Below are 13,949 nucleotides of genomic sequence, written 5' to 3' on the forward strand. Positions count from 1 at the left end.
TGTCTTTCTTGTCTATTATTATATGGTAATTATTTTTTAATTATGCTGAATTTGAAACAAAGTCTCATTTTTGTAGTCAAATGAAGTGTAACAATATTAACTCTCAAAAGGGGCACTTTACCTTTCAGGTAACTTTTGGTATGTTATAGAATCAGGGTCAGACTAGGCCAGGACCGATCTCCTGGCCTCACTTCAAATAGACGCACATGGGGGGGTAAGGTTGGACGTCAGGAGGGGGGCCCTGATGGCTGCAGGAGGGGTCTTCGTGGGCCCCCAATATGCCAGTCCAATGCTGTATAGAATATCCTGTTCTTAGCAACTTTTCATTTGGGGGGGCGGGTTCCAAATGTTACTCCAGATTAGAGTTGCCACCTTTTTGGCATAAATTTATTGGCCAGCAACAAAAGGGGCAGGCTGTGATGTAGGGGGTGGATCGCAAGATAGGAGGGGTAGGCCAATGCTGAAATGTGGGCAAAGATATGACATCACAGGCACTATAGGAGTGGAGAAGGAGAAGAGGAAGGATAAGTTTGGGGCAAGTTACAATTTGCCAACTGGCACAAAATAATTTATGTATGTAACACTATTTTTGGTTAGCATACTTAAGGTATAAGTATATGCCACCTTGTGTTCACTTTTGGAATTCCAGGCCTAATTGCACATAGCAAACCAGTGAACTGCAATTTAAATCACTAAACCGCTAACTTGTGGTTATCACAAAGCTTTGCACACCCCAGGGTTGAATTTTATAAACTGCCACAATAGAGGTCTCACATTCTGTTTGTTCTCTCTTCTGGTTTGCATAGATTCAGGCATGTCATCAGGAATTACCTATTGAACAGTGGACTACAAGTTAGAAACAGCAAGTCTGATCAGTTGCTATGGGTAAACACTATTGACCCATGTCTGTAAATCAGCGATGTTGCCCTCTCGATAGGTTCCACAAGGCAAAGCCAGCACCAGTGTATTGCAGATCCCACAACAGCAAGAGGCCCAGATGGTCACAGGGTCTGCGTGGGTACAATGTTTGTAATAATGAGAATGTTCAGAAAGATAGGAGGCCTGCTGTGCTTAAATTCCACAGTTTGACCTAGACCAATTCTACTTTTTTTTTGCCATTTTAAGCTAAATATTCAAAAATTCTTGGGTCAAACCATGTCATACAATAAAGGGTCTGAAGCTCTTGGCCAGTCTAGGAGTCCTTAACATTACTCGGAATGCTAAATGTGGATCACTGACCGCCCCAGTTAATAGTGCTGCTCCAGCAGAATTCTGCACTGAAATCCATTTCTCAAAAGAGCAAACAGATTTTTGAGGCTAGACATTTTGTCAATTTCACAGCTGCCCCTGGTCATGTGACTTGTGCCTGCACTTTAGGAGAGAAATGCTTTCTGTCAGGCTGCTGTTTTTCCTTCTCAATGTAACTGAATGTATCTCAGTGAGACATGGGTTTTTACTATTGAGTGTTGTTCTTAGATCTACCAGGCAGCTGTTATCTTGTGTTAGGGAGCTGCTATCTGGTTACCTTCCCATTGCTCTTTTGTTTGGCTGCTGGGGGTGATATCACTCCAACTTGCAGTACAGCAGTGATTGAAGTTTATCAGAGCACAAGTCACATGACTTGGGGCAGCTGGGAAATTAACAATATGTCTAGCCCCATGTCAGATTTCAAAATTGAATATAAAAAAATCTGGGTTGCCAATGTTTTGAGTACCCAACAGTAACCTAAATTGCTATTTTTCCCAGGCTCTTTTTTGAAAAATACACCAGTCTGGGAAACTTTTAAAGCAGCACCTCTTTTATATTCCTGATATCCCATTAGCAGACTAAAATTAGGCCAGAGATTGCCAGATATATACAGTACATTTGCAGCATAAACGTTTTCCATGTAAAAAAGGAGCAGCTGCTTAAACATTTGGATCCTCCAGCAAAATAAAAACTATATGGCATTCTTTTACTGGTGGTATTTACTAGGCACCTACATTTTCCTCATTGACTTGAATGGGTTATGACATACAGTAAATAAATCAGCATAAAATATGTGTCAAATATGGCTTTATAAATTCTCCACTTATTTTAAAGAATTTTTCCATCATATAAATAATTCTAACACAGCATTATAAAGAGGCCCCAAATACTTGTTTTAGTTTACAACAAGTACAGATATGCAATCTATTCAGGGGTTTACAGCCCCCTATTCATCCACAATCAGAAGGCCTCTTCCCCCGACCCCCATGGAGCGAATACGCAATATAAATGCCAGGGAGAGAGTATGGGGGACCACAGGATGAGCAAAGAGTGGGAGCAGTGGAAGGGGTGGGTTGCGAACAGGTCTCCTCTCTCTGCTGACCCTATAGTTATACTTTGGAGTTTTTTTACTTAATGTGGAGAAACATTTTTATATATGAAATTTGACCGTGCAGCCTGTTTATATCATCTAAGCACAAACACATGTACTGTATATATGTATAATAAAAGCTCCAGGAGTTTTGTTTTGCCATTAGTTACAATCAAGTTATTATATCATAAGAGGGAAAAAAGCAAATCAGTTAAAATTAAGAACAGTTGGTTTCAATAGGACACTGCTTTCTGGATAACAGGTTTCTGCACAATTCATGCTACAGCTGTATGGCCATGTCATCATTTTTTGTGGCAGTACTTACTGACCCAATGAAGGTTACGGCCATTGAACATTTAATTTAAATAGCCAAACATCCACTGCCACATATAGAACAGAGAGGGATTTCAAATAAAGCTGGACAGAGGTCTTCTTTTAATTAGGTATTAAAAAATATTTAATATTTTGAAGCAAACAAAATGATAAAGGCCAATATGTTTTCTTTACAAATGCATACAAAGCGTGAATGAATTTACTTTAGCCCTTAAAGCAAATTGCTCCCATAGATTTCTTTAAGGAAAATTATACCCCTTGAACAATGTAGGTCTTTATAAAAATATATTGCATAAAACAGATCATATGTAAAACCCTGCTTCATGTAAATAAACCATTTTCATACTAAAATACTTTTTAGTAGTATATGCCATTGGGTAATCATAAATAGAAAATAGCTATTTTAAAAAAATAAGGGGCTGCCCCTGCTTATCCTACGATTCATGGTGCACACAAACAAACCATACATGTTAGGCCACATGAGCCAATTAACAGAGTTCTATCTTTTGCTTCCACATTTCTTCCTGTTAGAGTTGCAGTATTTCTGGTCAGGTGATCTCTGAGGCAGCACATCACGAAAAGGTGGATCAAGGCAAGAGAGGTAAAACTGCGATATTTACCTAAATATATATACCAGTTTGGTAATTTGTTATAAACTATATGTTGCTTAAGTATTCATTTTGGGGGTATAGTTTTCCTTTGTCAGAATCTATGATAGTAAAAATCATAAACTTGAAAAATGTCCAAAGGAAAAAAAAAAAACACGTACAAATATACATAATTCTATAAAAGCATTCAGTCAATACACACATTGAAGCAACATGTAAACCCTTAAACCCCAAGTTTAAAATTTAGTGCAAAACGAGCTGGTTAGCCTTCTTGGTTTTTACCATAGAGGCTAAAACTAAGATTATTGCACTTTTATTAAAAAAAATAAAAATAAATTGACAGAGTAAAACTAGACCTTTTAATATCCATCTATAGATTTTACAGCTTCATTTAACATTATGACTTCTTTCCTGCTTCCTGGACCCACATCCCCTCCTCATTTTAACTTGGCTACCACTGCATCTATAGCTCCAAAGTACTTGCATACATTAAAATGTATTTCTTGTGAACATTTTATGCCTTGTTTTTTTAAGGAAAAAACGATGAAGCTAGAAATGCTACATGTTATGTGCTGGGCTTCTATCCCAGCAATTAGAGCCCTTAGCAATGAACATCTGTCCATCCAAGTATGCCCCTATTCATTTGCAATCTTCTTTACAGATGACTCGCAACATTTTACAATAAATAATACAATGCTGATTAGTAGCTCATACAGCCCTACTTTTTTATGTCACAATGGGAACCAGTGCATTCTACATGAAAACGGAGGATTAATAATGAGCTCTGTAGCATCAACTAACAGATGTAAGTTCATGTTTGTCTATTGTTTTGGTGGCTTTCAATGGATCCAAAGCATAACTTCTGCAGCATAGAACAGAGCTTGAGCAGTGATACTGACCTAAAATATGGCCTTGCAAGAGATGAAGACAGGGAGCTGCTGTGGACAACTGTGAAAGCACAGATCACTGCTGTTAATGAGCCTCTGTATGGCATAGTAAGTTCATTACAGGTATATAAAATATAATTTTTAGACTTTTTTTCCACCATCTTTGTTTCTTCTTAAAATCAGGGATGCTTAACCTATTGGTTGTGACCCCAAATTGGCTGCACTACTTATTTGTTTCACAACTGAAACTAATTGTACTGTCATGCTGACTTATAAGATATATATATTTTTTACTTATTCATGTGGTTATCTGTATTACAAGCTGGCCACAAACAAGCAGACTTATTTATAATCTACTCACATGTGATACTTTATGCTCAGTCTGCTTACACTCTGACTTTCTTTTACTTTGTTATTGCCCTTCCCATCACTTCCCTCCTTTATTTCTGTTTTTAATATAGTTTCCAACCTACTTGTGCTTCTTACATGGTTTTCTATTAGTTATTTTTTCTTATCTGTCCACCAACAGCACTAGCTTCTTCACGTGAGAAGAGTAAGAACTTTTTTTCCAATTGCGAGCGGAGGTAGGCGTAGTCCTGCACATCTAAGCGATGAACTAAGCTTAGATACAGTGTAAAGAAAATGGCAAGTATAAGGCGGTCAGGAGGTAGACAAGGCACTGCCCACAGAATAAGTAACAATTCCAAGTAAATGGGATGTCGAAGGTGGGCGTAGAGTCGAGCAACACGGGGAGATTTGTGAGACAATGGATCGCCCATCCCAAGGCAGAAATAATACACCTGGAACAAAAGAGAGGCAAGAAAGATGTTTTTATTTTGGAGATTACCACAAGAGTATGGCACCCCACATCTGTTAAAAAATAGGCCTAGCAAACAAATACCTAAGGAGGATTACTTTAAGAGTGGTATGGTATGTATAAAAGACTTATGAACATCTAACAACTGTTCAAATTGCGGAAGCTTGGCACTTACATAATATACAATTCATCTGAATCAATGTTTGTAATTACTCAAAAAGGCAGATATCATATCTGTATCCAATTATAAATTACCATTTTTAACTAAATATGATGAGAAATATCCAAATATGCTTTATCAGTAAATATACAAGGAATCAAATTTATACATTTTAGAGCAAGATTATAAAGGGTAATTAAGAAACAATGGTAGCAGGTTCCTTAGGCAAGAAAGAGTATTTTAGTCTTAATAATGCTTTCAGCCAGAATTTGTATATGTATACGTGTATACATATATACAGAATATATAGCACAACTAGAATTGTATTCATGGCATAGTTCCTCAGCCACAGCCATGTAGCAAAATACTCACACTACAATCCTTTACTCAAAGCCACATTCATACTACCTTGAATACCAAACGCTACATTTAAAATTTGCTCTATGAGATGTGATTTGTTTTTTTATTATTAACAAGAACTGCAGTCCAGTCAGCAGAATGTCAGAGGTGATCAGACTTAAGCTGGCTATAGACGCAAAGATCTGATCGTACGAATCGAGGATTCGTACGATTTTCGAACCGTGTGTGGAGAGTCCCGACATTTTTCGTCCGGCGGAGATCGGTCGATCGGACAGGTTAGAAAATTTCTGTCGGCTGCCGATAATATCTCTGCGTGTATTGCCGATCGTACGATTTTCAGTGGGAGACTGTCACTAGCTTAGGTTGGACATAGATATCGTACGATTGCTGTCAGGGGCAGAACATTGCTGATCTGTTCTTTAACTAATCTGACTTTGATCTGAATGGTTAGTGGCGGGTCGGGAGATGGGAAAGTCCGATCGTACGATCGGATCTTTGCATCTATGGCCAGCTTTACTGCCGGGAAGGGAAGCAGAGATCTTAAACAGGGTTCATAATTGAATACATAATTCATTCACAAAAGCTACTTCCACAGCAATAAAATCTTTAGTTTTTTGGGGTATGTACTATTTTTCTACACTGGGAGTGGTTTTGGTCCGATCTAAGGAGATTACTCAGATGATGCATTTACACCTCAGTTTTCAAACAATGTCACAAATCTCTATTGGAATGAGATCTGGGCTTTAACTGGGGCATTGGAGAATGTTCAGGATCCAGGGTAACACCCCTCCACTACTCTAGAGGAGGGGGGGGCAGCCTTTGAAAACCAATGGCTTATAATGTATCAATAATACTTTTTCTGAAAGGCATACCTACCTGTTTGATCCCCATCAATTCTGCATAGTCAAATATGAGTAAAACACTAAATATAAGGAGCCAAGAAATTGTGTGCACGAGAGCACAGAGCAAAGGAAGCCATGCACTCCATGGATCAGAAGAAACATTCCACAGATATGGACCATGTGGACAGGGCTGCCAGAATCTCATCAGCACCTGGTCAGGGTGAAAGAAAACTCTTTAAGAACAGGAACCTACATTTAAAGCTGTACTAATTCCCTTAAATTCTCAAATTGAATGACACAAAAATCTGAAAACAGGGTGCTTGCTCTATGAATGTCTTGCAGCTCGTGATAGCAATTATAAGCATAGCTGAGGCACGATTTGATATTAAGATTGCATCTCACATATGCAATCTTGATTATTAAGATCAATTATACAAGGGTAAACATGCTTTTAACAAGAACTCATGTAGGGGCTTTCTACCTTTGAATGTGGCTAAACCAACATTCAGTCAAGGTTTCAGGTTTTATGTTCACCCTGTGCCCTCCTTGTACTAGTTTCGTCCCACATTCCACAAACAGATAATTTCACCAGGAACCACATAACCTGATTGTACTGTGCAACATTGGGCAGATACGATAACAATCTAAAGCCTTTTGCCTGTGACTTTCTCTTCTTTTGCCTACCATTGTGACGTTATTCTCCAAAGTACAGTACCACTAAGAAGTTTTACCTGTAGAGACAGGGCTGTGCATAGGATATATATAGAGCGCTGAAGGACACCAAACACATGCAGTACGTTTTTCTTCACTGCTGTCCAGGCCATTAGGCTGTGTTGGAGTACAAATAGGAAGAGAAGCCCAATATCAATTCCAATACAGCACTGAAACTGGGTGTTTCTTATTGCTTCGCTCCATGTTAATGGTATTTCTCCTAAAAATAAAACAAAATGCATTAACAGGTTTAGGGTGCGTAGCCAACCATATTATATAGTAGCCCGGCTAAAATTCTCAGAAACACCCTCTGTCATGCCCTGAATTACAATTGCCTGAAAGCTCTAGCACAAGTGCTATCCAGGGGCTTCTTGATTAAAACCATTTTCTTACAAGCTACTTTTCAAGTCTTTCTATATACAGAATTTTCTATAGGAGCGCTGGGCTACCCTCTTACCGGATCTACCCAGAAATCCTTTACTTACACTTGCCCCAGTGGAGCAGATTAAAGCTGGACATTTTTACTGTACTATGCAATTCTAAGTCTATGCAAATTAAGTAAGATGGCACTGTAGCAGGGTTACAACAAGTTGGCAAGTTGTTTTTTTATTTCTGAAAAGGAGGATTCACCTAATATATTGGCACCCTACGTAAACGGAGGCTTCCTTGTCTTTTAAAAAGGAGGGAAAATGAACAGAGAATATTGTCATTATTAGCAGAATGGTAAACTGCAAATGACACTACCCACATATAGTTCAACAGCACCATATAACTAATCACACATACATACGGACAGTCAAATTGAAGGTTTTATTGCCATTCACAGATTATTGGCTGTTCCAGATAGGTGAATGGGAAACTACCCAGTGCCAGTACACTTTTTAGGGTGAGGGCACACAGGCAGATTCAGGGAGATTAGTCGCCTGGTGACAAATCTCTTCTTCTTTGGGGCGACTAATCTTCCTGAACGGCCTCCCCTGCCTTCCCGTAAATCATCGGTTGGATGGCAGTCGGAGCGATTAATTTTCCAAAAAACGAATCGATTGCTCCCCGCCTGCAATTTACATTTTAGCCAGCGGGAAGGCAGTTCGGGGGTAGATCAGCGACCGCGCAGAAGAGGAGATTTGCCGCCGGGCGACTAATCTCCCCAAATCTTCCTGTGTGCACTCACCCTTAAAGAAGAGGATCATTAGCATGGGGTAAGTAATTACAGTTAGTGGGGTGCCCATGGTTTTCCCAATCCTTTAGGGCAGAGACACACTGTCAGATTTGATTTGATTAGTCACCCGGCGACAAATCTCCTCTTCTTCGGGGGGACTAATCTCCCCGAACTGCCTTCCACCGGCTATAATGAAAATCACAGACAGATAGGCACTCGGAGCGATTCGTTTTTACAAAATTGGCCGAAGTTTCCTCGTGAGGCAACTTCAGGAAAATAATCATTTTGAGTGCCGTCCCGCCGGCGATTTTCATTATAACCAGCGGAGGGCAGTTTGGGGAGATTAGTTGCCCCAAAGAAGAGATTTGTCGCCCGGGCTACTAATCTCCCCAAATAAATTTTCCAGTGTGTCTCTGCCCTTACTGCAGCTCCACCTCCCACACACACACACACAGTTTGGAAACACAACACCTTCACATGATGTCAGAAAGTAATCACAGCTCTATATAATATAAAGTGTACATCAAGTGCCCCAACATGTTTTCCTTCTGTCCATATATATGTATAATTATTAGATTGTATTGAGGCTACACAACAGCTCTGAGACTATGCTACAACCATAAATACTAGGCAGACACCCACGCCCCCAAACTATTATTACAATCGCTTTCCCCATGAAAGTCACTACAACTACACTCCCTTACCTTCTTACGGTTTACGTATTTAAACTGTAGTACCTCGTCCCTGGTTTATTCAAACACTGCTATATCACCCCCTTAACCAAATTCCCGCCACTTTTTCATAGTAGTTTAGAGCGCTCTCTCTATATCCCGCCTGTGCTCACCATCTAGGCCCCCACTGATGTTCCTGAATATTGCGCCGAATGACAGAAAACGCACAAACTCTGCTCCCGTCCCAAATCCAGCCACAAAGCACAGCAAAGAGACGGCGGATAAAACGATACAAGCCGGAAGCGAGGGCCCAGAGGACAGCTGGCCAGATACTTGAACATTCGCCGACATTTTCAAGCAATCAGCGCCTCCTAATTGCCCCGCCTATACAGTAGACACAGTATCTAGTCGGCCACGCCTGCTTGCGTCACAGCTACCCCTGCGTATTAAATCGATATGTTTGTGTTCAACTTGTTAGATTAGTGCATTTTTCCCCAGCGTAGTTTTAGATGTGGTGTTTGTGCGATCTGTAAACATTAGCCGAACAAATTTATATTTCTTAAAAACAATACTTCTGTTTATTTATTTACTATTTAAATATATTCAGGGCACGGGTGCACCAGCAGCCCGGCTAGCTCAGTCGGTAGAGCATGAGACTCTTAATCTCAGGGTCGTGGGTTCGAGCCCCACGTTGGGCGCAAAGCTTTTCTACAAATTAATGAAATGTTAATACGTTTCTATTGCCGGATATGTTTTTGCATGCTTGTTTTTCTTAAATGACTTACAAATAAGTGACACAAATGAATATGATTGAACAAAGCATAGTTTACCTGTATTATGCAGCATTGTATTTTTTGGACATGAAAAATAAAGAGAACTGGACTGAGAATTAAAACAGGCCCTGGCATTTCAGGTACACAGAGGCCCAATCAGCCCACATAGAGGCCCATATAGCACCCCACCAGCCAACTAAATACTGACTTTCTATGGCACCTTATAGCAGCCCCTCTGGCATTTGCCAGAACCCACAGATTGCCAGTCCGGGCCTGGAACCAGTTCACAACTACAGGGAAATAGTGCCTTTTGCTTATTGGTTCACCCAAGATTTTAGGGGACCTAATAGGTCCTCGTGCATGAACCCCATTTTGTGCAGATTCCGCACGTTTACAAAAGATGCTCTGCAAAGCCTTGGCCATGGGTCTGAGTTTGTTGTGATCACTTTGAAATAAGGGAGTTGTAAAGGCAACTTAGTGTCATCTTCTAAATTTTGGGGGCCCAAAACAGATTTTCCTGTGAGCCTCAGTAGGTTCAAGCTCTGCTTACAAAAGGAAGAATACAATAATTCCAAGGATAAATTTGTATCTTTGAAACAATGGCGTAAGTACTTAGGAAGCAGACCCTGCGGCTGCAGGGGGGCCTAGGTAGGGTTGCCACCTTTTCTGGAAAAAAATACTGGCCTTCCTATATATTTATCTTTTTTTCCTATTAATAACATTTGGACCAACCATTATTCTTACCGGCCAGGTGGCAACCTTAGGTCCAGGAGTTATAGGGGGCCCTATAAGGCCCTAATTATTGAATAATTTTCATATATATTGGTAAAACAGGAAAACCTCTTGATATTTTGCGGGCCCTAAAATTATTTTTCTGGGGGGCCCGGGTAGGGTTGCCACCTTTTCTGGAAAAAAATACTGGCCTTCCTATATATTTATATTTTTTTCCTATTAATAACATTTGGACCAACCATTATTCTTACTGGCCAGGTGGCAACCTTAGGCCCAGGAGTTATAGGAGGCCCTATAAGGCCCTAATTATTGAATAATTTTCATATATATTGGTAAAACAGGAAAACCTCTTGATATTTTGCGGGCCCTAAAATTATTTTTCTGGGGGGCCCAGTAACATCTAGTTACACCACTGCTTTGAAAGTTTCAAATTGCATTGATCTGCAAGCCCTAAGGTGGTCATACACCTAAGGCTGTCACTAGCCTACCTACAGATATGCCAACACTTTTAATAAATGTATCTTTCTGGCCTCTATTGATTTGTTTTTCACAAGATCTGATAAAATTATATGTAGAATCAGAATTCCCCCTGCCGTAATGCAGCAGAAGAATCCTGCTCTCTGTAGTGACAGCTCATCTCTCACCAGAATATAAACAGGTGGCACACACTATGCTCATTCTCTGCTTATTGTATGGTCCTTCATACACATGTATAGATGGCTTCAGAAAAGAACCCAGTATTAACCCAGGGTTAAGTGACATTATGTGTCTATATTCTCTATTGTACTGTAGTAGAGTAGATATTTGTCCTTCTCTTATTATTTATAATTATATTATAAATATATTATTTATTTATTTCTCTGGCTGTGTGTTGGGTCTGTTAGGCATATAGGTAGGATAAGTTGTTCTCCATCCTGGTGCATGCCCTATTGGAGGGGCAAATATCTCACTTGCCAGGAGAAAGGGCTGATAAATGTACTTTCAACTCACGACCATGCATTTTATTGTGCCTCCTCTTTCTGTGCCCCCTCTTACTGTGCCCCCTTTTGCCTGGGGAGGGCATCAGAAACCTACCTGGTATTCTGAGCCATACGCAAGAGAAACATATCACAGCTCTGTTTCTATCATTTATATCTTGGAGACTCTTTATTTTGTTCAGGTGCTGGCTGGGGTCAAGTAAGGCATTATCTCACTTTATAATCATGCTAAGTTTATGGGTTTTCCATATTTGCTAAAAAATAATAAAATAACTGCTAACAAAATATTTATTTAATGAATTGCCATGACTTGTTGCATTGTGATGTCAGAATACCAATACTATTTTTTCACCACTTTCTTGTAAAGATAACCTGTTGGGGCACTGCTGTATACTATTTATCTGATTTATACCTAGTTGGCGGTAGTCGGTAAAAATAACTGCTGTTGCATAAAAGTCCCAGGTCCCCATGAATGAATAACTTTTGTGGTGCTGCACACTGGCACTTCAATGGTGTCTAGGAGTTACTTGTAACATGAGAAGTACCCTTTCCTAAGATTATTGCAAAATACCCAGTTTGTGACAGTTTACAATAACCTGAATATTTTCCCATGGCCATTATGTAATTTGGCACCTGTGTGGAAGTGGCCCTTTTATCCACATGCATTTTCCAAATGTGTTTTTCTAGTGGTTATTTGAGCTTTAATGCCACACCCATCCACTATTCAGATTCTTGAGAACCTGAATATATATAAAAACATTTGTAATTATACCCACTTGGAATGTACAATAAACAGGATTCGACATATTAAATGTTCTAACTGAAAAATTAAACTCCAAGCAAACATCAAATCTTTGCTTTTAATGACAAAGAAAATGAGTATTTTATTGGACTCCCCCAGGCTGCCTATTATTACAGTTTGTTTCACAGAGGAAAATTAGTATTCACAAGCTGTACCTGACTAATGAGAGGTCTCTTGATATCAATTCATACTTATCCAATATAAAACAATTAAATCTAATGAAGTAATGAGAGTTGAGGAGCAGGTCAGTAGGCGTATAGTAAGCGGTTGGGTGAGTATATAGAGATGAGTTCAGAGATGTAGGGAGGGGCAGTTATGAAGTGCTTTGACATATATTTTTATATATATAAACTATACATACAATACCTATACTAACAAACTGTACATATGAAGATCACAGTAGCCTTGGATATAATTGTCTGTTCAAGTAATAATTCAAACAACTTTTAAAGGCATTAATAGAATTTGCCAACACCCAGCAAGGCATTCCACAACCTTGCTGCTCAGATGTTCTGTTGCTTAGGAAAGATGTGAACAAGGTTTCTAATTTTATTCCTAAGTAGAAGAACATTAGAGCAGCCTCCTTCTTTCTCCTGACAACTTCATTGACTACTTTGTGGTCAGACTGGTGGGAAACTGACCAGCAGGTGGTGCTGTTGTAACAAAATTCATTCATATTAACAGTGCATGTATCCCTTAATATCTTGGAATAAAAAGAAAATAAATAATGAATTTAGATGACAAAAGTGCTTAGAATAGCCCCCTCGTCAATTTTACATTAACTTATTTTAAAGGTTTACTTATCCTTTAATACAAAACTGGTGAACAGAAAACACACTATGAAAGTCTCATAGATTAGAAGCCCATTTGATTTTTATTTAAATGATAATAAATTAAGTTACATTGAAATTTAAAATACAAGATACATATTATAAATAATTGATTAGCTAAGTGTATGCAATTATATAGGATAATGATAGCTACAATGCAAGAAAAGAGATGTGGCAGTACAGAAATAAAGCAGATATTAGTCATTTTGGCATGTTATATGGAATTTTAAATAAACATGGGAATTATCCGTAAAGATTCACGTCATACATTTCAGAGGTTAAAATCTATATTTGCAATGCATATCATATAAATAGCTAACAATAATGTGTTTTGTAATGTGGAAGACGGAGTGAGACAAATGTATTGTAATTGCAATAAGAATATATATAAAATTAGATATAATAATTAAGTAATAACAATATTAATCAACAAAGATGAGGACTTTGTAAGACAGGTTTCTTCATTTCAACTTGATAGAGCCCAGGACTACATTTGCTCACTAGCCGTGACTATTCGCCTGCTACCTCAGGGCACAATCTTGGACACCTGTACCAAGACCTACCTCAGGCTCACTACCTCAGACCCACTACTCATACTTAAACATGAAATAGAAATACAGTATACTGTATGATTGATGGCCATATTCTTTACCTTTAAGGGCTGTCTCCTGAAGCTTTTGCTTTTCATAACCACACCTAACACTTGGGGGCAGATTTATCAAAGGTCGAAGTGAATTTTCGGATGAAAAAACTTCGAATTTCAAAATAATTTTTGGGTACTTCGACCATCGAATAGGCCAAATTCGACTTCGACTTCGAATCAAATTGAAAATACTTTGAATATTCGACCATTCAAAAATAAAAGTACTGTCTCTTTAAAAAACTTCGACTTCAACACTTCACCAGCTTAAACCCGCCAAATTGCTATGTTAGCCTATGGGCACCTCCT

General features: G+C 38.9%; 1 protein-coding gene and 1 non-coding gene across 2 annotated transcripts; one reads left to right on the forward strand and one right to left on the reverse strand.

The window, feature by feature from the left end:
- Nucleotides 1-2,777: 2,777 nt before the first annotated feature.
- Nucleotides 2,778-9,241, reverse strand: nrm.L (nurim L homeolog). The gene is given in 4 exon segments (NM_001092423.1): nucleotides 2,778-4,966; nucleotides 6,380-6,556; nucleotides 7,077-7,276; nucleotides 9,060-9,241. Coding segments are annotated over 4 exon segments (858 nt in total). The 5' UTR covers nucleotides 9,238-9,241; the 3' UTR covers nucleotides 2,778-4,663.
- A 270-nt stretch (nucleotides 9,242-9,511) lies between these two features.
- Nucleotides 9,512-9,584, forward strand: trnak-cuu. Its single transcript has one exon. It is a non-coding gene; the product is annotated as a tRNA-Lys (tRNA).
- The last annotated feature ends 4,365 nt before the right edge of the window (nucleotides 9,585-13,949 follow it).

This window comes from Xenopus laevis, chromosome 8L (genome assembly GCF_017654675.1).
Source record: "Xenopus laevis strain J_2021 chromosome 8L, Xenopus_laevis_v10.1, whole genome shotgun sequence".
In the NCBI taxonomy this organism is placed as follows: Eukaryota; Metazoa; Chordata; class Amphibia; order Anura; family Pipidae; genus Xenopus; species Xenopus laevis.